The 20,815-nt window shown below is 46.6% G+C and overlaps 1 protein-coding gene across 1 annotated transcript in view; it reads right to left on the bottom strand.

The window, feature by feature from the left end:
* PLA2R1 (phospholipase A2 receptor 1) overlaps positions 1-20,815 on the bottom strand; it is a 974,624-nt gene that overhangs the window by 255,206 nt on the left and 698,603 nt on the right. The window contains exon 13 of the mRNA XM_078681678.1: positions 1,582-1,727. Coding sequence (XP_078537804.1) covers positions 1,582-1,727 — 146 coding nt within the window. The remainder of the gene's footprint in view (positions 1-1,581; positions 1,728-20,815) is intronic.

Raw genomic sequence — 20,815 nt, 5'->3', positions numbered from 1 at the left:
AGAAACCTAAGCCAGACCTGCACATTATTTTAATATCACCTGTAAAGGTAAGAGAACACCTAAGAAGAATGATTAAATTGTGTTGCCATTGACCCTACACACCATTGGTATATGTCCATCAAGACTAGTCAAAAGAAAGCCATTAGTAGGGCTTTTAAGTCATTACTGCAAGAGCACAATGTGGTATGATACCAAGAAGAGAATCACATGAATATGGTAGAGCCCTGGTAAATCTGAGAAGATCTGAGTGCTTTCACATTATCTTTGAAATCAGGAGTGGGGCGAGATATACAGAAGTGGACACTTAACAGGGCTCTGCTTGTTGACCCCCAAGCCCTCAGCTCATGAGAGAACCTATGAGAGAATATTGGACCATTAATAAAGGGCCCATGAGCCTGGACCCAATTTAAATTTGGAATGACTTCGAGAACCTTTAAGAAGTTCTGATAGACAGACCCGGACTTGAGTAGCTGATCGTTTAAAGCTAGACATTGAGATCTGATTTTCATTAAAGACAATGCAGTTGAAAGAGTTCACTTAGTAAAATCCATCCAAGAGCAGCCTTTAAGATGCATTTTAAAGCAGAATTTTCCAAAAGGAATTGATGACAGAAAGAACAATTAATAGAGAAGGAAAAGAAGAGTTGGCAACTAGTTGGGATGGTAATTGGTAACAAAAAGAGGATACAAATGTTAGTGATCCCACACTTATTCTTCTAAAATCCTTTATTTTATGCTGTTTGGGGTCCCACCAGGAAACCTCTGAAAACAGTTTGCCATATAATAAGAATAGCAGACAGCAAAAACGAACATTCGGGGCCACATGTACGTAGGTTTTCCCCAGTCGCAAATGGCATGATTCACAGAATCGGGCCGTTTGAGACTGGAAAAATGTCTTTTCCTGTGTTCCAAACCCATTTTGCAAATCTGTAACCAATTACTGAATCCCAAAATGGGTTAGCAATTCGGTATTAGGAAGGGGTGTATTAAGGGCGTGCCTTCCTAATAGCGACTTGCAGTGCTATGTATGACTGTTTCGCGAATGCAATGCAAAAGATTTGCATTTTGCCACCTACTTTAAGTAACCCATTCGCATTCCCTTTGGTGAATGCATCCAAAAGCGTTTTTTTAGAGAAGGCACTGGTCAAACGGACCAATGCCTACTCATAAAAAATGAAACTGAAACATTTTATTATTCTTTTAAAATGCATCCTGGGAAAAAAACACAAACAAAATGCTGCTTTGTTTAAAAGCAAACAAAGACATGGTGGTCTGCTGTCCCAGCAGGCCACCATCCCTTTATTTTTAGCGATTCCCAATGAGTCGTAAATTGTGACTTACCTCCTAAATTTTAATGAGGTAGGTCAATTGCAACCCCATTAGGAATCACTACATGTGTCAAAGGCACATTAATACATAGATATTTGCGCTTCCCTAATTGCGAATCGCAAAAATTCACTATTAGGAAATCACAAAATGAAACATGGGTAAATGTGTCCTAGATTCCTCAAACTTTGGCGAATAGATTTACATGTGTGTGTTTATATGCAAACACAGTGGAAATTACTTTAAAATCACTTACGGGGAAAACATTGTACTCAAAAGTTTATCGAGGAATATTTCTTCATCACCACTGGAAAAGCTTGCAAGGTGAGCTCCATAACCTTGACAAAATTCTTCAGCTTCATCCCATGTTCTTTTCATGAGTACCTTCTCAATATGGAAGACCTGTTATAAGACAAACATGAGCAATATATTTTGTGTAAATTAATTATTACTCAACAGAAACTCAACAGAAACCCCTCACTCTGTCGCCACCTGTGACGCCGCACAACGCACCTGGAGGCGCGATAAAATTGGCCCTAGACTCCTGCAGTGCAGGACGCGATAACAGTGAGGGGGCTGCACACATCCCTGTGAGGGAAACGGCCAACTCGGTTTGGTTTTATCCTTTTTTTTTTCCTCATTCGCCTCCAGCCACAGCTAACATGAAATCCATAGGCTGCCGCTATTACTCCAGAAAGAGAGGTAGGCCCAAGAATTCGATCTTGCCCCTCAGCACTACCAGCAACATACCCACTTCATCCTAGTTGCTGCCCTCTCATTGTTGCAGAGAAGGGTGGTTGTGCTCTCTTCAGGGCTAAACCGGGGGCTAGTGTCACTGGTCGTCACAAACTTAGGGGCCGATTACAATAGCGGATTTCCCGCATCCACCGGGCCGGCTGTGGCTTCCGCCGGCCCGGTGGATGCGGGAAATCCGCCGGGGAGCCTTGCAAGACCCACCGCCACATTAGGATGGCTGGTGGGTCTCACTATCTGTCCGCCGCTTTTCCGCCGCGGGCGGATTCCGCCCGCGGCGGAAAAGCATTAACATGGCTGGCGGTGTCTATCAGACACCGCCAGCCATATTAGGATGAGTGCGGAAAGATGCCTTTACACGGCGGCATTTCCGCCGTGTAAAGGCATACGGATTTGTGTTTGGGGGCCCGTTGCGGGCCCCCAGGGGTGTAGGGTGCACATGGGGGGTACCTATGGTACCCCCCTGCATTTGCCTGCACTAAGCGGCAGGCACCTCGCGGTGCCTGCCGTGGCAGGCACCTCGCTTTGTGCATGCAAATGCACAACTTGCTTTTTTATCATTGCGGCGCACCCGCCGCTATGATAAAAATACAGGATGTGACCGCCAGGGTGGCGGTCACATCCTAATTTGCATGGAGGGACCGCCGCTGCCCGTGCGGACGGACCCTCCTTCTCTATGGTGGCGGACGGACTCAGGTCTGTCCGCCATCATAATCGGCCCCTAAGACACTGCCTGAGAGCTTCATTGAGACTTAATCATAGGATACAAAAAAAAAAGGGCCACACAATCAGACTGCTGTCCAATTTAATTGTTTTTTCCAGATGATCTTTTTCTTTGAATTTTTCAACCAAATCAAATCCATTTTAGAAGTTTTATATAAAGAAGACAACTACTCTGAATGTGTGGGAGATATTACTTCAGCCCATCTTTTACAAATTTCACGTCTGGCCAAAAGCATTGCAAAGAATAAGAAGTCTCTACCCTGGCCAATGATATCTATCCCTCCAGATGCCAAAAATAATAGTTTCAAGGGAGATATGTATCGTGTACCCCAGGATTAATGTTAGAGAGACTTCAATTTTGCTCCATATTTCCTCCAATGAAGGACAAGCCCAGAACATGTGTATATCCGGAGCGCTTTCCAGGTTGCATTACTTACACTTGGCCGGGGGGCCTTTTGACATTTTAGAGAGCCTTGCCGGGGAGAAGTAAGCCCTATGTGTTGTAAAATAGTGGTTTCTCCTCAACCACGCTGGCTTTAGGGTCAAAGAAAGGGTGTTGTATGAAGACAGCCAAAGGGACTCCCAATCAACATCCGGAATAGCCTCCCCCATAATTGCTCGGCCAGCTTAAAATCGCCATCAATAGCCTCTTCAATAGCCCAATAGTAGAAGGATATTTCTTTCTTCCCTACTGGTTTGTTAACTAGATGGTCTTCCAGGGGGTTCCCTTGCACTAATGGGATCTTCAAATTCTGAGACCAGCTCAATAGCTGCAGGTATTTAAACCTTGACAGACCGCCCTCCAGCTTATCATTTAGAGTTACCCATGGCAGAAGCGATCCACCGACCGCAAGGTCCCCCCCATACTACTACTCAGGATGTTTTTAAAGGGGCTGTCAGTTTATCTTTTAAGCAGCTAGGGGTTCCCGGGCTTTCCCAAATAGGAGCAAGCCTCGAAAATTATTCACGGCATATCAATTGTTTTATCTTTGCCCAATTTTGGGCCATACCACTTAGGACCTTCAGTCTGACTTTCTTAAAAAAAAATGTGTCCCCATATTTAAACATAAAACCTTCTCGAGGAAGCCCCAGTTGTTCTAACATGGCCAGGACCATTTTACCTCTACCTGATGAATCGGGTTTTTTTAGCAGCATTCTAGAATATGTCAGCTGGAAGGACCATGCATAATATTGAATATCCGGATGAGCCAGACCACCTTTCTCCCTCCTCCGCCTCAGCTTCTTCTATGATATTCTCACAGCTTTAGATGCCCAATCGAATAATGCTTTCTCAAAAGTTCAAAGGGATGGTATTAAACAGGAACGTGATTTTCGGCAAGATAGACATCTTCATAAGATTTACTCTGCTCAATATAGACAGAGGTAGATGTTGCCAAATTTTCATATGGGCTTGAGATTCCTTCAAAATTTTGTTGAAACTAATTTTAGGTATTTGGTCTATCTCTGGAACAATCCTTATTCCAAGGTAACGTAGCTCTTTCTTGGTTTGGTATCGGGACACTGGCAAGTTCCAAGTCATTATCTCAGTTTTATCTTCATTAACCTCGTACCCAGAGACCCGAACAAAATCCCTAGCAAGTTCAATCACCCTAGGGAAAGAAGAATCCAGATCTGATGCCAAAATAAGGATGTCATCGGCATACAGAGCTACTTTCCTCTCCCATGAACCGCTCTTAAATGATGTAATAGCTGGCTCCTCTCTAAGTCGCTGAGAAAATGGCTCTATATAGAGGTCAAAAATAAGGGGGGAGAGGGGGCAGCCTTGTCTCGTGCCCCTTTCAATTTTAAATGGTCTGGTGGTTTTACCATTTAGCACCAGTCTGGGAGATGGTTCGCTATAGATAAGGCGGATAGTGCGGCAACATTTTGGCCTAAATTTTAACTTTTCCAAAACTGCCCCCAAAAACTTCCACTCCACCCTATCAAAAGCTTTGGTTGCATCCAAAGTCATTGCTGCTAGGGGTAGAGAAAAGGTGGATGCAAAATCTATCGCGCCAATGAAATCCTGCGTAAGATCAAGGAGATTTCGCCCCTTGATGAATCCCTTCTGGTCAGATTGGAACACTTCCCCAGCTATGTTCCCTAGTCTATCCAACAAGATTTTTGAAAAGATTTTGTAGTCGGATTTTAGCAAGGATATTGGCCTATATGAGCTGCAGTTTATATAAGGTTTACCTGGTTTAAGGATTAGGATGATATTTGCTTCCCTCGAAGTAGCCGGAGGTTGGGCTCCTTCTAACAGGATTTTATTGAAAATCTCAGCCAAAACTGGGGTCACTACCTCGGTCAAATCCTTATATAGTTCCGCAGGAAGGCTATCCGGCCCTGCAGCCTTACCCTTCCTACTGTCCAGAAGAGCCTTCCTTACCTCTTGATGTGAAATTCCAGCCTCCATACTTTCCTGATGGGTTACACTCAGTGCAGGTAGCTCGATAGAATTTAGCCAGCCTTGAACAGAATTTAAATCAGAGTCACTTTCATCTTTATATAACCCCTCGAAGTAAGCGTGAAATATCTCTCCCATCTCCTCCTCTTTACTTGTAAGTAACTTGGAGCCTTCATCTCCTATTTCTTTAATATGATTCTTGACTCTGTCAGTTCTGGTTTTCCAGGCTAACAACCTTCCCGCCCCCTCTCCGCATTCGAAGTGGGCGAGCTTACTCACCTCCCACCTATTGGAAAATCTCGTTTGAATTGTATTTTCCAACCGAACCTTTAAGGCCTCTAATTCTGCCATTACTGTCTCTTGTGGGTCTTGTTCCTGCTCAGATACCAGATACATTTTTTCCTCCAATAGCTTCATTTGGGACTCCACAGAAGTGATCTCTTGACTGTATTGTCTATTTTTATAGACAGTTTTATTTGTGATCAGGCCTCTCAGAAAGGATTTTAATGCGTCCCATACCACCATTATGTCTGATGAGCCTAAATTGATTTCTAAAAAGGCTTTCACCTCTTGGATCAGAAAACCCGTGACTGCCATGTCTAGGAGGAGTGTGCGGTCAAACGTCCATACCCTTGGTTGTTGGCTACTGGCTAGATTTAAGTCAATCCAGACAGCCGCATGGTCTGACAAGTGAGGTGTTAAATAGTCGATATTCTGTGTGCGGTCCCTTAAATCGTTGCTAATCAGGATATAATCTATTCGGGACTTATGTCTGTATTTTTTATTGTAGAAAGATACCCCCAGCTGTGATCCTGATCTCTCTCTCCATATGTCACTAAGATCATATTGCTTCATCATTATTTTTTAAAATGCTCTTGATTTTGAGGGGATTGTTGCCCTGCAATTAGTTGATTTATCCAATTTTGGATTCAGAACAATATTAAAATCCCCCGCTAAAACAGTTGGATCCGGAAACTCCAAGAGATTAAAAAAATGGTTTTTAGCCTTGATGGATCGTCCTGATTGGGATCGTAATACCCAACAATTGTCAGGGGGACGTTTTCTGCCAGAATCTTCACTATCACCCACCTACCACTCAAGTCAGTTCTAACTTCTTGTAGAGACGCATTGGCTTGTTTTTTTATTATAATAGCCATACCCCTGATGTTAGCAGTCTGGTCTGAACAGACGTAATGTTCCACCCACCTATGCTTCCCACAAATATCATCCATTTCCTTTTCTACCAGGTGGGTTTCTTGGAAGATAATTATCTGTGCTGGTGAATCTTTTAAATATTGTAGGATTCTCTCCCTCCTACTTTTGACTCGTAGACCATTAATGTTCCAAGATAGACACTGTAGAGTTTTCATGGCAGATATATAATGGGACTAAAACTCTGAGACATACTCAAACCTATCCTGTTCCGACACCAAACCAAAAGTGAACCAAGATGAACTTTATCTGGATTGTGAGGCGAATGCTTTTTTTGATTATTTTTACCCTTCTGCTCCCACACCTGTGTGTCCCCCCCACACAACCCATCCCACCTCCCTCCCTGGAGAACCCCCACCCTTATTTCTCAGGAAAAAAACAGGTTCTGCCTGACTGCTGCTATACTCAAACTGCTCCGTGATTCAATTGCAATCTGCACAATTAAGCTTTCTCATTTACTAAGTTTCTCGTTTACTCTTCTACAAGCTACTACCAATGACTGTGAATCAAAGTGCAATACTAGATGACTACTAAAAGAAACATACTCAATAGGGTGCATAAAGAGCTAGAGAAAAATTAAGGTTTTTAGGATTTTAAGTTCCCTAGCAACTCATCCGCTTCTTGGGGTGTTTTAATAAAATGCATTTTATTATTTAACATGATTTTCAATTGTGCAGGGAACTTTAACTGCACTGTTGCCCCCAGCTTCCTAAAATCGTCCATTCTTTTCCCCAGCTCCCACTGTCTGTCTAGGGTCGTGCGACAGAGGTCGGATCTAATCTCGAATGAGAAAGAAGAGTCTCTTGACTTCAAAGATTTCAGCTTGAGAGCCGTTGTTAAAATTTCCTCTTTAATGGAAAATGTCAGAAAATTAACTAGGATCTTCCTGTTTTTTTTCTGTCAGGCTGTCTTCTCTGAATATCTCTTTTTAGATCCTCTTCCGTGGCGTCAAACTGTATCGTGTCCTTAATGAGGGAGATAACATAAGATTTATGGTCACCCCCTTCTGGTATATTTAAGAGTCGAAGGTTATTGCGCCTAGAATTATTTTCCAATATTTCCATTCTTTCATGAAGGGAGGCCTCTCCTCTTTTGAGTGCAGAGATATCCGATCTGACTTCGCCCAAACCGTCTTTAATGGATCTGACCTCACTCTCCAGCACAGTTGTTCTTGAGCTTAGATTGTCAAGCTTCTTCTCCAATGATTCACAAAACATTCGGATTTCCCCCTGATTTACCTCTGAGACCGCAAAACCCGTTTTGATATCCATGGCCATTGAGGTGAAGAGGATTTCCCAGGAGGTCCCCGATGGACCAGCATCGCCCAAAGGTACCACTGGACCCAACGTGTCTCCGCAGACTTTTTTCACCTCCTTTGCCTCCTTTACCCAACTCCCCGCTCTTTTTTACTACCATCTCCATATTAGCGAAAGCTAATTGGTTATCTGCAATGTTAACCGATGTAGTTATATGATTATCCACCAAAACCCCTTGGTTGACTTGCAACTCACTCATCTGTAATTCAGGCCCAGATAGATCCGCGGACACCCCCAATGGGGAATCCACCACCAAAGGAGGGTCTGGTATAGGATTCGGCTGAGCGAGTGCAAGAGTATTTACTGATGGGGGTAGGGGGAGACTTAACTCCATAGTAGAAGGTGCAGACAATTTTGTGAAACCGGAGGACTCCAAATGTACCCTCAGCGCCCTCTGCTTCTCTCCCTGCCTTCCCACTTCCACCACCTGCGGGAGAACCTTAAAATAGGATCTCAATGAGGGAGTAATTCGGACTTTTGGATCTACTGGGTTGCCTTTTTTCTCGTGTTTTTTGTGCCGTTCTTTTCATATTCTCAGATTGGGGGACAAAACCCTTTTTGATATCCATGGCCATTGAGGTGAAGAGGGTTTCCCAGGAGGTTCCCGATGGACCAGCATCGCCCAAAGGTACCATTGGACCCAACGTGTCTCCGCAGACTTTTTTCACCTCCTTTGCCTCCTTTACCCAACTCCCCGCTCTTTTTTACTACCATCTCCATATTAGCGAAAGCTAATTGGTTATCTGCAATGTTAACCGATGTAGTTTTATGATTATCCACAAAAACCCCTAGGTTGACTTGCAACTCACTCATCTGTAACTCAGGCCCAGATAAAGCCGCGGACACCCCCAATGGGGAATCCACCACCAAAGGAGGGTCTGGTATAGGATTCGGCTGAGGGGGTGCAAGAGTATTTACTGACGGGGGTAGGGGGAGACTTAACTCCATAGTAGAAGGTGCAGACAATTTTGTTAAACCGGAGGACTCCAAATGTACCCTCAGCGCCCTCTGCTTCTCTCCCTGCCTTCCCACTTCCACCACCTGCGGGAGAACCTTAAAATAGGATCTTAAAGAGGGAGTAATTCAGACTTTTGGATCTACTGGGTTGCCTTTTTTCTCGTGTTTTTGTTTGCCCTTCTTTTTATATTCTTTTTATATTCTTCATTAACTTCTTCAGATTCTAAGGGGGGGTTAACTTTATTTACAGCTATTTTCTTGAGGATACCATCGTCCTCATTATTCTCCTGAGATAGCTGTACCTGCAGGTTTGAGTTTTTACCTGTCCCCCTTCTCCCAGCTTTCCTCCCTCTCCTTGCACCCTGCTGCCCAGTTATTTAGCCAATACAATCCCTCTCTCGCCCTCCTTACTATCTTTTTTTCCAGTTACTTGGGGGTTTTGAGGAGGAGAAAGAATCTGAGAACTCTCAGAACTGGTAGGGCCAGGGGCAACTGAGTCTGACTTGCTGTCCCCCTTCCGATTAAGATTACGCAGCAAATATGGTAATGAAGGCTTACTGAGCCTAAGGCCCCCCCGAAGCCCTAGTACCTCGCCACTGGATTCCGCCTCTGCCGTTGCGGAGTCTGGAGATGCCACCTCGACGGTTCTTGTTTCTGCCGCCGCTGTCACTGATGCTGCCGCCTCTCCCCCAGTTGCAGCAAGCGTCTCCACTTTCCCTGCCAGCGCGGCTGCACCGGCATTCACCTCACGTCCAGTGCTGGCTCTGCCCTCCGTCCTCCCAGATCCACTCTGACCGAGACCGCCTCGCAACAAACCGCGGGCCGCAATCTCCCAGCCCCGCCCCAGCTCGAACACTGCACTAAAGCAACGCGGGAGATCCAAGCCCGACTCCCAGCACATATCAAGTAAGTTTTAGAGTTTTAAATATCAGGTAAAAGAGAGTTTGAGTTTTTAAGTCGTTAGAGAGTATTTATACAGTTTTTGGAGCCGCCATAGCCCCTTTAGCGCGATGGAGCAGCAGAGTAGTCAGCGCAGGCAAGCGGCCGCTTAGCTCACAGCTGCCATGTTCTCCCCATTCGCGGTTTGGTTTTGCCCTCGTCTGCCGTGAGGGTAACGGCTGCTACGGACTACCAAGCCCAGAAGCCCCTCACCCTGTCACCACCTGTGACGCCGCACTAGCCTGGAGGCGCAATAAACTCAGACCTAGACTCCCGCAGCGTGGGACGTGATAACAGCGAGGGGGCTGCACACGTCGCCGTGAGGGAACAGCCAACGCGGTTTGGTTTTGCACTTGTCTGCCGTGAGGGGAACGGCTGCTACGGAATACTAAGCCTAGAAACTTCTCACCCTGTTGCCACCTGTAATGCTGCACAACGCGCCTAGAGGCACGATAAAACCTGCCCTAGACTCCTGCAGCTCGGGGCGCGCGCGTCATGCCCGGTCCGCGCGGGGCGTGCCCGGACCACGCCTATGCAAAGCCCGTGCCAAGGCCGGGCCCATCTGCGCCCATCAGCAACTGGAGGAGGCTGGGCTGGGCCCCCTCTCTTGGTTTCATCACACAGTGAGTGGAGGTGCTATCCTGGGATATTACTAGAACTGACTCTTTTATTTCTAACAATACCTATCGGTTATTGACTCTTGTGGTTAACAAGTAAGCTACTAGTGGCGGGTTGCATGCAGACAGGATGCTGAAAATGGGTTAAAGAAAATTACCCAGCACTAATTCAGAGAAACTACTTAACAAGCTAAAAGATGTGAATATGTTAAACTAACTTACAGGGGCAGTGGGTGTAATTGAAAAACAGATCTCCACAGTACAAGAGACATTAAGTATAGAATCGCAGCGGTTAATAGGGAATAATAAAGCCCAAATTATACCTGGTAAGGGGATTGTGGAGGAATGTCCATGAGAAAATCTAAATTTAGGGCAAAGCAGAAATGGATGTATCCAAGTTGTTATTGATGATATTGACACTATTTCAATTAGTGACCAAGATACTGATACCCTACCCCCGCCCAAAAGACTGTGTAACCCAAGGTTGACGAAGAACCCCGAAACCATCCAGGTAGAAACACATCAGGCTCCCTCCGTGAAAGGTCTGTCTAAGTCTATTCCTAATAAACAACAGGGGAAAAAAGCCAATTAGCAGAATCAAAAGGGAAAAGATAATGTACCTCGCTCAAAAAACAAATGCAACGCACCCCCTATAACTGAAAGTAATAAAATGGTAAACCTACTTACAGAGCTAACAAGATATGCTAAACAGCCTATAGGCATTTTGGAAGCTAGATTAGATCAAATTAAAACAGGTCTAGAGAAGGTTATTGGAAACCGGAATATTATTCTACAGAAGGAGAGCGTATGCAAACTGGGCACCATTAATAGTGAAGTTACTACAACTAGATGCCAAAGCCCACATTCTACCAATAATTCTTTGGGAGCAGTTAGAAAGCCAGATGAAAGGGGTGGAGTACAAAAGAAATTTGTTGTAAGCACGCATAGTAGCTCAACACGAGGGGAAGGAGGGGCATGCATGACAGGGAAGAGAACACCAGAGATACATCAGGGGGAAAGACTACTACACGAATGCAATTAAGAACACGTCCAACTACACCTAATTCCCATGAAAGTTCAAGTAATGTACATAATCTAGATCTACCCCAGCAGCAACTCCCTTCACAGTGATCCTGGCAAACGTCCCGGCTCCCCAGTCAGGAGAAATTGAAACATGGATTACATTGAGGAATAAGGCCATTCACTAACTGGGGAACAGAGAAGGCCTGACTGCGGAAATGTTTAGAGCTTTTAAGATGGTAAGGTGTGTACCCTGGGTAGGAAAAAGCAGAAAAACTCTTAGAGGTGATTGTGTTGTTCTCTCCTTTGGTTTACCATCCTGGGTCAGGGAAGTGTTGAACAGAGCAGGAGGTAAAAATATCACTGATACAGGCATACATTTTCTCCCCTTGGGCTATTTTTACTGACCTAATTGCACTAACAGGTAGAAAGAAAATTACCCTAAAGCACATCCTACTGTTCAAATGTGTTATAATCTGGAGGTGTCAAATAGATTTGGGCCCCTTCGATCATTAGATGAGAATGATTGACTACCTGTAAATAAAGAACAGAATTCTGGCATGAGGGGTCATGATAATCTAGTGGCCTATGAAGTATGTAGGACCTACTATAATAAAGCCCCGAGCACAGACTGGAGGGAGTACATGGATGCTAAGGTAGGATATACTGGGTTGGGATCTAGGATCAGTGGAATAATAGAGTTAAGTTTGACCAGCGATACAAGTCGGGATGAGAGGACGGGGCTTGAGCTGGCCTGCCAGACTGAATCCCCTCCCAAATCAATCTCCCCTCCCGAATCAATCTCCCAGAAGGTTATCAGTGAGTGCTTTTGGAACATAGCAGGCCTCCGAAGCAAAGTAAATAACCTAGTCTGGTTTGACTTTATTGATAAATTCGATATCCTGTGTTTTCAGGAGACATGGTTGTTAGAGGAAGTCCACATAGGAGGATATAAGACATACCACAAACCAGCAATACAGTCAATACATGGCAGACACAAGGGGGGATTTGCCTTTATATTTCAAACCTGCTGGAGGTACAAAACATTAACCTGATAAAATCTGCAACTTATTACCAGATAGTATCGATTCACTTGGTCTTGAATTGTATCTTGATTTTAATATATTTTTACAATAATATAGGGAAGGGCCAGCTGGGGGATATTTTTAGGCAGTTTAGCAATGAGGTTGGTAAACAAAAGGTATAGATATGATTACTATTTGGGGGGGAGATTTTAACGTTAGTTTATGCCCAAAAGCAGGGCTTGATGTCTGTGGTTTAAAAACAGAAGAGGATGACCCACTAACACACTTTGATCATTCGGAAAGGGGGGAAAAGTTTAAGGAAATTCTTATGGTTTTGCAAATCGGTTGTGCTCCCCTCGAGTGGATTTTGATTACACCTTTATAGATGGAGGCTTCCAATCCATAATAGACTTTATAATTGTCCCACATTGCTATGCAAACTGGGTAGCACAGTATAAAACCCACCCAAATGTTATGAGTGATCATCTGCCCCTAAGTATTCTGCCAAATGTTATTGATCAGCAAATAAATAATAAACTGGTTTGGACACAAGGTATATCCCTCTCCAGCCAGAATGGCTACACTTTGCGATGGGATAACCATAACCCGGTCGAACTGAATAAGCAAATTATATCTAAGGCTTATGAATCAATTTTAGTATGCTTGCTGGAAGGTATCTCCCATGAAAAAGTCTTGAATGCATTCTCACAGATCACTTTGACAATTCAAAATCTGCTCAGAGTAAAAAATAAGGGTATACGTGACTGTAAAAATGGGTAGTTCGATTCATACTGCACAAAAGCATATACTCGATTAAAAGAGGCCCTCCATTGGAAAGAGAGAGATCAAAGTGAGATTAGAGAATGCAGAAAGTCTTACAATTCGGTAAGAAAAACCCGAAAGAAAGAGTTAAATCAAGCATGGGTTGCCCTCCGTGAAGCATCACTGAGTAAGGATTGTTCCTTATTTTGGCGGGCTTTGAATGCACCGTTTTTTAAAATAAAGAATAGCAGTTGCAATAGACAAAAAACATGGGTGGACTTCTTTTCAAAGGTCTATAGTACTCAGGGGAATGAGGAAATCATCCCAGATTCTCTAAATCAGCAGGTAGTAAATGTAACTATTTTTTCACTCATTGACCTCCAAATCACCCATGACAAGGTAATTGGGGCAATAAATGCAAGCAAGGGTAGTAAGGCCCAGGGGCCTGATGGGCTGCCTATTGACCTATTTAAATCTATCCCAATACTATGGTCACCGCTGATAACACGGGTCCTCCAAGCCAGTTGTGCAAAAGGCTTCATGAAGACCTGGTCAGAGTCAGTAATAATACCGATCTTTAAAAATGGGGAACGGGAAAATCTGGCGTATTATAGCCCGATATCCCTACTTAATTCTCTAAAGAAGGTAATGAGAAGGGTTGTCCTGAATAAATTACATACCTGGGAAGACGAGAATAATATAATAAGCGATGTGGAATATGGTTTTAGACAGGGGTTAGGGATTAATGAGCAGGTTTTAAATCTTAGTATTTTAATTGGAAAGTACACTGAGGCAAAGGCTGGGAAGTTCTATTTGGCATTTGAAGATCTCACAGCCGCATTCGACTGCGTTATACATAATAAATTGTGGAACATTTTAACAAAACTGAAGATTGATCCTGTACTAGTACAGTTTTTAAAACAATTATATTCTGGAGCCACTGCTAAAGTGCGGTATGGATCCAAAGGGGAATGTACCGCGCTATTTAATGTGGATAGGGGGGTGAGACAAGGCTGCATACTGGTGCCATTCCTGTTCACTTTATATACCAATGCTTTGGAACAGGAACTTGAAGGAAAGGTGAAAGATCCACCGTATGTCAACAAACAGCCAATAGTCTCCCTCCTCTACGCAGATGACGCGGTATTCATGGCCCGCACGCAACTAGGTCTGCAGAAAGCCCTTACTACGTACACTAGCTTCATGGATGATTTAGGATTAAAATTAAATGCGGAAAAAAACATTGTTATGACCTGCGGGCGAAGGAGAAATAAATGTAATAGCCTCCCTCTGGGTGATAGTAGGGTAGACTCCACAAATATTTTAACCTATCTGGGCATCTTATTTGGGCATACAGGCTCTTGGGGCCCAGCGGTGAAGAGTAGGAGTCTTCTATTTATGAAGTCGATGGCAGTCGTCGTCAATTTTTCCCAAACAATGGGTATACTTCTCAAGATGTACCAAGCAAAGTGTATAAGCATTTCGATATTTGGGGCGGGAGTGTGGGGTTTTCATGATGTATCCCCAAAATAATGTGTGGAAAATGCATTTTCAAGGTTCATTTTAGCAGTACCATCTAGTTCCCCCGTTTTTAACTGTCATAGCGAGTTGGGTATCTCTTACATCTCCGATGTTATTAAGATGCAACCTGTATTGCTTTGGCACAGAATCTGGATCTCCAGTAATACAGGATTAAACCGAGAGATAATTAAGGATTCAATTAATCTGGACCATGCCAGTAAGATTCCGTGGTTGAATTACGTTAAAAAATGTATGATTGATATAGGGCATCCAGATTATTACACTTCCCCAGAGAAAATAAATTCTATTTCCAGGGAGGAGTTTAAATTAACTTGCTTGACTCATTTAGAGTCACATAGAGCTGCCCTGGAGATGAACAAAGGGATGGTAGCCCAACATCAAGTGACTTTGATTATATATGATATCCAACCGTATCTTTTAGGCTGCACTGAGGGGTATGACAGATATGTTTTTTTTAAAGAACAAATGTTATTTGCCAAGCCACGGTACTCCGCCCATCGCTTCCAGATTTTATAATGCTTAAGGGAGCACCACCTGGCCATAAATATGGGAATCTTCAAACCCATACAGAAACCATGCCATTTTCCCACGATGACACTGAGAGCGCACTCGGAGCCTTTCAGGCTCTGGCGATATCTCTCTTGGCCAAAGTGAACCCTAGTAACATAAGATGGTGCTTGTATATGTTACCTCTGATGTCGTCCATAACATGTAGCAGGACCAGTTTCGGGGAGCTAGGGAGGTCCCAACCCAGTACCTCGGAGAAGCACAACATAACCCCCTCCAGAAGCGTGCTAACGCGGAGCAGTGCCAGACAGCATGGAGCAGAGTACCTTCTTCATGTTCGCATCGAAGACGCACCAATCCCGCCCTCCAGCGTCTGACCCTAGTGAAATAGACCCAGTGGAGATACTTAAACTGGATAAGGCATAGGCTCACGGCTATGGCTGACCCCGCGGGGAGGCCAAGGCCTCTGTCCACGCCTCCTCCTCCAATCCGCCTATGTCTCCCTCCCAGGCCTCCCTGAGGCGCTGCAGTGTGAGGGGGAGCTAGGTGTGACCAGGGATTCATAGATTTTGGAGATCTTGTGATCATGGAGGTACCCCATAAATACCTTTGCCTCTATGGGACTAAACTCAGCCAGGGACCCCAACCCCTGAATGTGTGGAGTGAAGGCATGTCGGAACTGTAGATATCGGTAAAATTGGGTTTTGGGTATGTGAAAGTCCTTCTGTAGATCTTGAAATTATTTCAGAATCAGTCCCAGCATCACGTCCCCAAGAGTAGAGATGCTGATACGGCCCTAGCCCCAAAAGCCAGACAATGCAGATAGTTGCAGCAATCGCCCATTATGCCAAAGAGGGGTCTCTCTGGTCAACTTATTCCACCACCCGGTCCTCCGCAACCCCCGTCACCAAATTTGGAAGATAAGTTTCATGGTAGGTGGCAAGGAGTTGCGTAGCGATGCGGAGTAGAGTATAGTGTGTAAGGTCTGATCTCCCATACGCTGCCTCTCGACCTCGTAGGCTGGGAAGGCATGTCCCCATACCACCACTCATTGAGAACCAGCAGATGCGAGGCCATATAGCATGACAGAATATCAGAGGTTGCCAGTCCCCCGCAACATGTGGACTGAATGCAGGTCCGCAGGGCCACCCTCGCCATTCCACCAGCCCATAGAAACTGTCCCAGGGCTGCATTAACCTGCCGGAACCATCTGGGATAAATCGGATAGGGATGGTTTTGTAGCTGATAAAGTAGGCGGGGGAGCCATACCATTTTAAAGACGGCCGATCGGCCATAAACAGACAAGGGCATATGAGACCAGGTTTTAATATCCTCCCGCATGCGTTCCCATACAGGGGCTAAATTCCTTCCCCAAGAGGTGACTGGCGAATGCGATAAAAACACTCCCAGATACTTTAAGCCCCCGAGCGGCTACCTGAACAGAGGAGGCCCAGGAACTGAGACTCGTCCCTCACCCAAGGACTCAAAGAGTAGATTTACAAGGGTTCATATGTAGGCCCGAGGTCTCCCCGAAAATCTGCATAATGTGCAGCAATCGAGGTCCTGTCTTGTCTATATTCCTAAGAAAAAAGAGAACATCATTAGCGTACAGGGCAATACGATCCGACAGACCCGGTGCCCACTCAAGACCAGTCACCTTGGCATCGATCCGCACCCAGGACGCTAAGGGTTCCGTTGCTAATGCAATTAGGTAGGGGGATAGTGGGCAACCCTGCCTGGTGCCACGTCCAATAGAGAACGTAGAGGAGACAGAGCCCGCCACCAGCACGGACGCAGTCAAGTCTGTTTAGAGTAGGGTCAGGTATGACAAGAAGTGTGTTCCAAAATTCAATCTACAGAGGAGTGTGAATAAGTATACCCAACTAAGGGAATCAAATGCCCTATCCCTGTCCGCAAGGAGAAGCGCAGCCCGTTGCCCCAGCCCCTGGACAGTTGCCCCGGCAACATGTGCGTGCCGAATATTGTGGCAGGTCACCCGCTGGGGCATAAACCCGGCCTGATTGGGATGAACCAATGATGTAATATGGGAACGGAAGTGATTGGCCAGCGCCTTAGCCAGAATCTTGGCCTCCACATTAAGAAGAGATATAGGGCGGTACGACGCATGCTGATCTTGAGGTCTATCAGGCATGTGGAACACCACAATCTCTGCATGTCTCCAATCGCGAGGCAGACGGCTCTGCTCCTTGGCCTCCTCCACCACTCTGCAAAAGTGGAGCCCCAGCTGTAGAAAATATTGTTTAAAAAATTCACATGGGAAGCCATTTGGTCCCGGGGCCTTTCCGGGTTGCATCTCACCCAGTGCCGTGCCCAGCTCCTTCTCCGTGAGCGGGAGATCCAGCTCCTCACTCACTTCGTCCGAGAGGGCCTTCGGAGGCAGATCATCGAGGAAGCGACCAACTACAGCTGAGGGGAGGCATTCCCTGGGGGCATATAGATCTGAATAGCACATGGCAAAACTTTCAGCAATAGTGGAGGGGTCCGTGAGAGAGGACCCATCAGGGCCTGGAATGCCCGGCAGGGCCTGGGAGTATAACGACCTCTGACACAACCTATGCAACAGCTTGCTTGACTTATCTCCCCACTGGTAGATCCTACTAAGGGTTGTCATCCTACCGGGCTTCATCCAAGAGAAGATGTGCATAATCTCGCTGCATCAATAGGAGTTGGGGGCGAGCCTGCTGGTCCACACTATCTCTACTGCGAGATTTCAGTTCAAATTGTTTTGCCTGCGCCTGGACTAGGGACTCCTTACGCAATCTGTGAGCCACTGCGCAGAAGGAAATGTCTACACCCCGGATCGTGGGCTTCATTGCCTCCCAAAGGAATTCAGCCCCCACCACCGTAGTTATGTTAGATGTCAACTAATGGTCAATGGCACCTTCCATATGTTCTCTTTAATCCTCCCTCTGGAGGTTCCACGCCGAAAGACGCCACCGAAACGGCTGATGTGCCCGTCCTACTTGTAAAGTGAGAGCGACCGGAGAGTCTGCGCGGGAGAATTTCGGCTGCGACCACTCTGCTATCCACTGCTCGCGGGACAAAGATATGTCAAGGCAAGAGAAGGAGTCATAGACGGCCAATAGGTATGTATAACCCTGTATTGTCCCGTTTAGGCATCGCCAAGGGTCCACCCAATCGAGGCCCACCACAAGGGAATGTAACCTAATATGCTGACCTCCATCCAATGGGCCTCCAGGCCGCCAGTGATCCCTGACCAAGTCCAGCACGTCATTCTAATCCCTCCCACAGCAGTCAATCCATCAGGCATGTCTGTCCACAGAGTCATGATTTTTTCCACCATGTCCCAGGAGAGGGGCGGGGGGCATATACACATCCCAGTATTATGGATTCAGTCTCTATCATCCCCTGGAGAAACAGATATCAACCCTCTGTGTCCCTCCATGTCTTTAAGTGTGTGTTGGGAACCCACCTATGGATCAGGATCCCAACTCCCCGGGACCCCCTCACAAACCCAGAGTGGAATACATGAATGTAGCCAAAGCGTTGAAAGCATAGCGCCTTAGGTTTCTTGCAACATGAGAACCTCTGCATGTGCTCGCTTTGCCTGTTTGAGTACAGCTCCTTGCTTGATCTTGTCTTGCGCCCCTCTGACATTCCAACTCATTATCCGAAGGGTCCAAGGGGGATCCCGCCAATCACCAGAAAACCACGCCATGTGAGGGCTCGGAGCACAATAGTAGTCTAGACAAGCATATATGTTTTGGATAGGATGACTCTGAAGCAATGTAGGTCAGTGCGATCAAACAACAAAACGCCCTTCCCCCCAAACACCCCAACAATACCTCCACCCTATACCTCAAGAACGATGAAGTACCTGTCGCAGCGACGTGATTGGCAGATCCCAAAAGGAGGTCTCCCCCGCCAGCCAATGGATCCCCAATTTACAGCCCATTGTCAGCTGGCCCTCTCCCTGTCAGCTGATGTTCTACAGGGATATCGGCCCTCAATTGTGCTTCCCCGGTCAATGCAAACATATCAAAGAACTATTGAGCTAAAGCACTCCCCAAGATTACTCTGATGATGTAGGCAGTCGCTGGGCCGATGCAGCTCGGGATGAGGTGCCACGCGACTGAGACCTGCGTCTGGACCTGGAGCGTCTGTTCCCCTTCCCCTTCTGCGTAGGTTGTTTCCGCACCATCTCACTCGACGAGAAATCAGAGTCCCTCCGGGGCGGTGTGTGCGGACGAAGAAGCGCCATCTCATATGTCCATTGGAAGACATCTTCCGGTGAGTCGAAGAAGTGGGTGCGGGATCGATAGACTACCCCCAGCCTGGGTGGGTAGAGTAGAGCATAAGGAAGCTTGAGCTCATGGAGATGGGCTTTCGCTGCCATGAAAGACTGCTGTCTTTGCTTGACCTGTTTAGTATAGTTGGGAAATATTAGGACACGGGCATTGTCAAACAGCAGCGGTTCCTTGGCCCTAGCCTGTTTCAGGATAATGTCTCGGTCATGGTAATTGAGTAGTTTTGCAATAACATGTCTCGGGCGGGCACCAGGTGGCGGTTTCTGGATCAGTGCCCTGTGGGCGCACTCCACCACGAAACCTTTGGACAATGACCCCAGAGGAATCCAACTCTCAAGCCACTGGGTGAGGAACCGCTCCATGCCACCTCCTTGCACCCCTCCGGGAATCCAACGAAGTGAAGGTTATTGCGCCGGGCCCTCCCTTCAGCGTCCTCCACCCGGAATGCCAGTCCACGCTGGATTGTCTCCAGGGAGGCTACTTGCTTCTGCAAGGTATCAACCACGTCTTCCACCCCAGAGACCCTCGTCTCGGTCTCAGAAATCTGTGCCACCGTGTTGCGTAGGTCCTGGCGTAGCAACATGACGTCGGAGCCAACATCCCCAATCTTGGCATCCAGGGCATCTCTCGACTGGGTAATGGCGGCCATGAGGGCGGAATTATAAGGCACATCACTAGGCGTCCCCGCCAACGCCATTGCTGAGGATATACCGACAGGGGATAGGTTGCTGCGTATCTCTACTGTGGCAACGATTCACCCCAACGCAAAAGGCTAGTGTACATCAGGGTGGTCCACTCCAGCTGACTCGGCGTGGCCACCGATCATGAGGTTGTCAATAGGACAAGGAGGAAGAGGCCCTAGGAAGACCACACGACCAGGGGCCACATATAGCAGAGACACCACTCAACGGGCTCGCCCAGAGTCGAATAGTCTCCTCCAATCGCTGCTCTCTGCCGGGAGCATGAGGGGGCCCCAAAACAGCCCCACTGCAGCCCATCAAGGACCTCCACGCAGTGTGTAGATGGCATCACAGCAGCCTCGATGGGGCACTCGGATACCTCGCAATTAGCTCGCGCGGCCTGACCAACCGCTGAGGCGAGCAGGCCGCTCCACAGGAGATGAGGGAGGTAGGGGGTCGCTCAGTCCCTCACCCGGGACCCCAAGACATCACAGGAGGTGCCCGGTCCAAACTCCACAGACAGGGGCCCCAGATATGGACCCACAGTTCAGCTGGTCACCAACACAGGACCCTCGTGTAGCAGGAGGGAGATAGACCAGAGGAAGGCCTCCCACCATGCACCGGAAAGACCACGGTCTCCCACCAGCACAATGGCCACCACTCCCTCAAGCAAAGGGCCTCCGCAGATGACACACCCACGGCTCAACACAGCAGCCGATCGCTGATATACTGCTCCTAAGG

Source organism: Lissotriton helveticus, chromosome 3_1, assembly GCF_964261635.1.
Source record: "Lissotriton helveticus chromosome 3_1, aLisHel1.1, whole genome shotgun sequence".
Taxonomy (NCBI): domain Eukaryota; kingdom Metazoa; phylum Chordata; class Amphibia; order Caudata; family Salamandridae; genus Lissotriton; species Lissotriton helveticus.
Note: the sequence above shows the minus strand (reverse complement) of the source record. Positions and strands in the feature narration are given on the sequence as shown.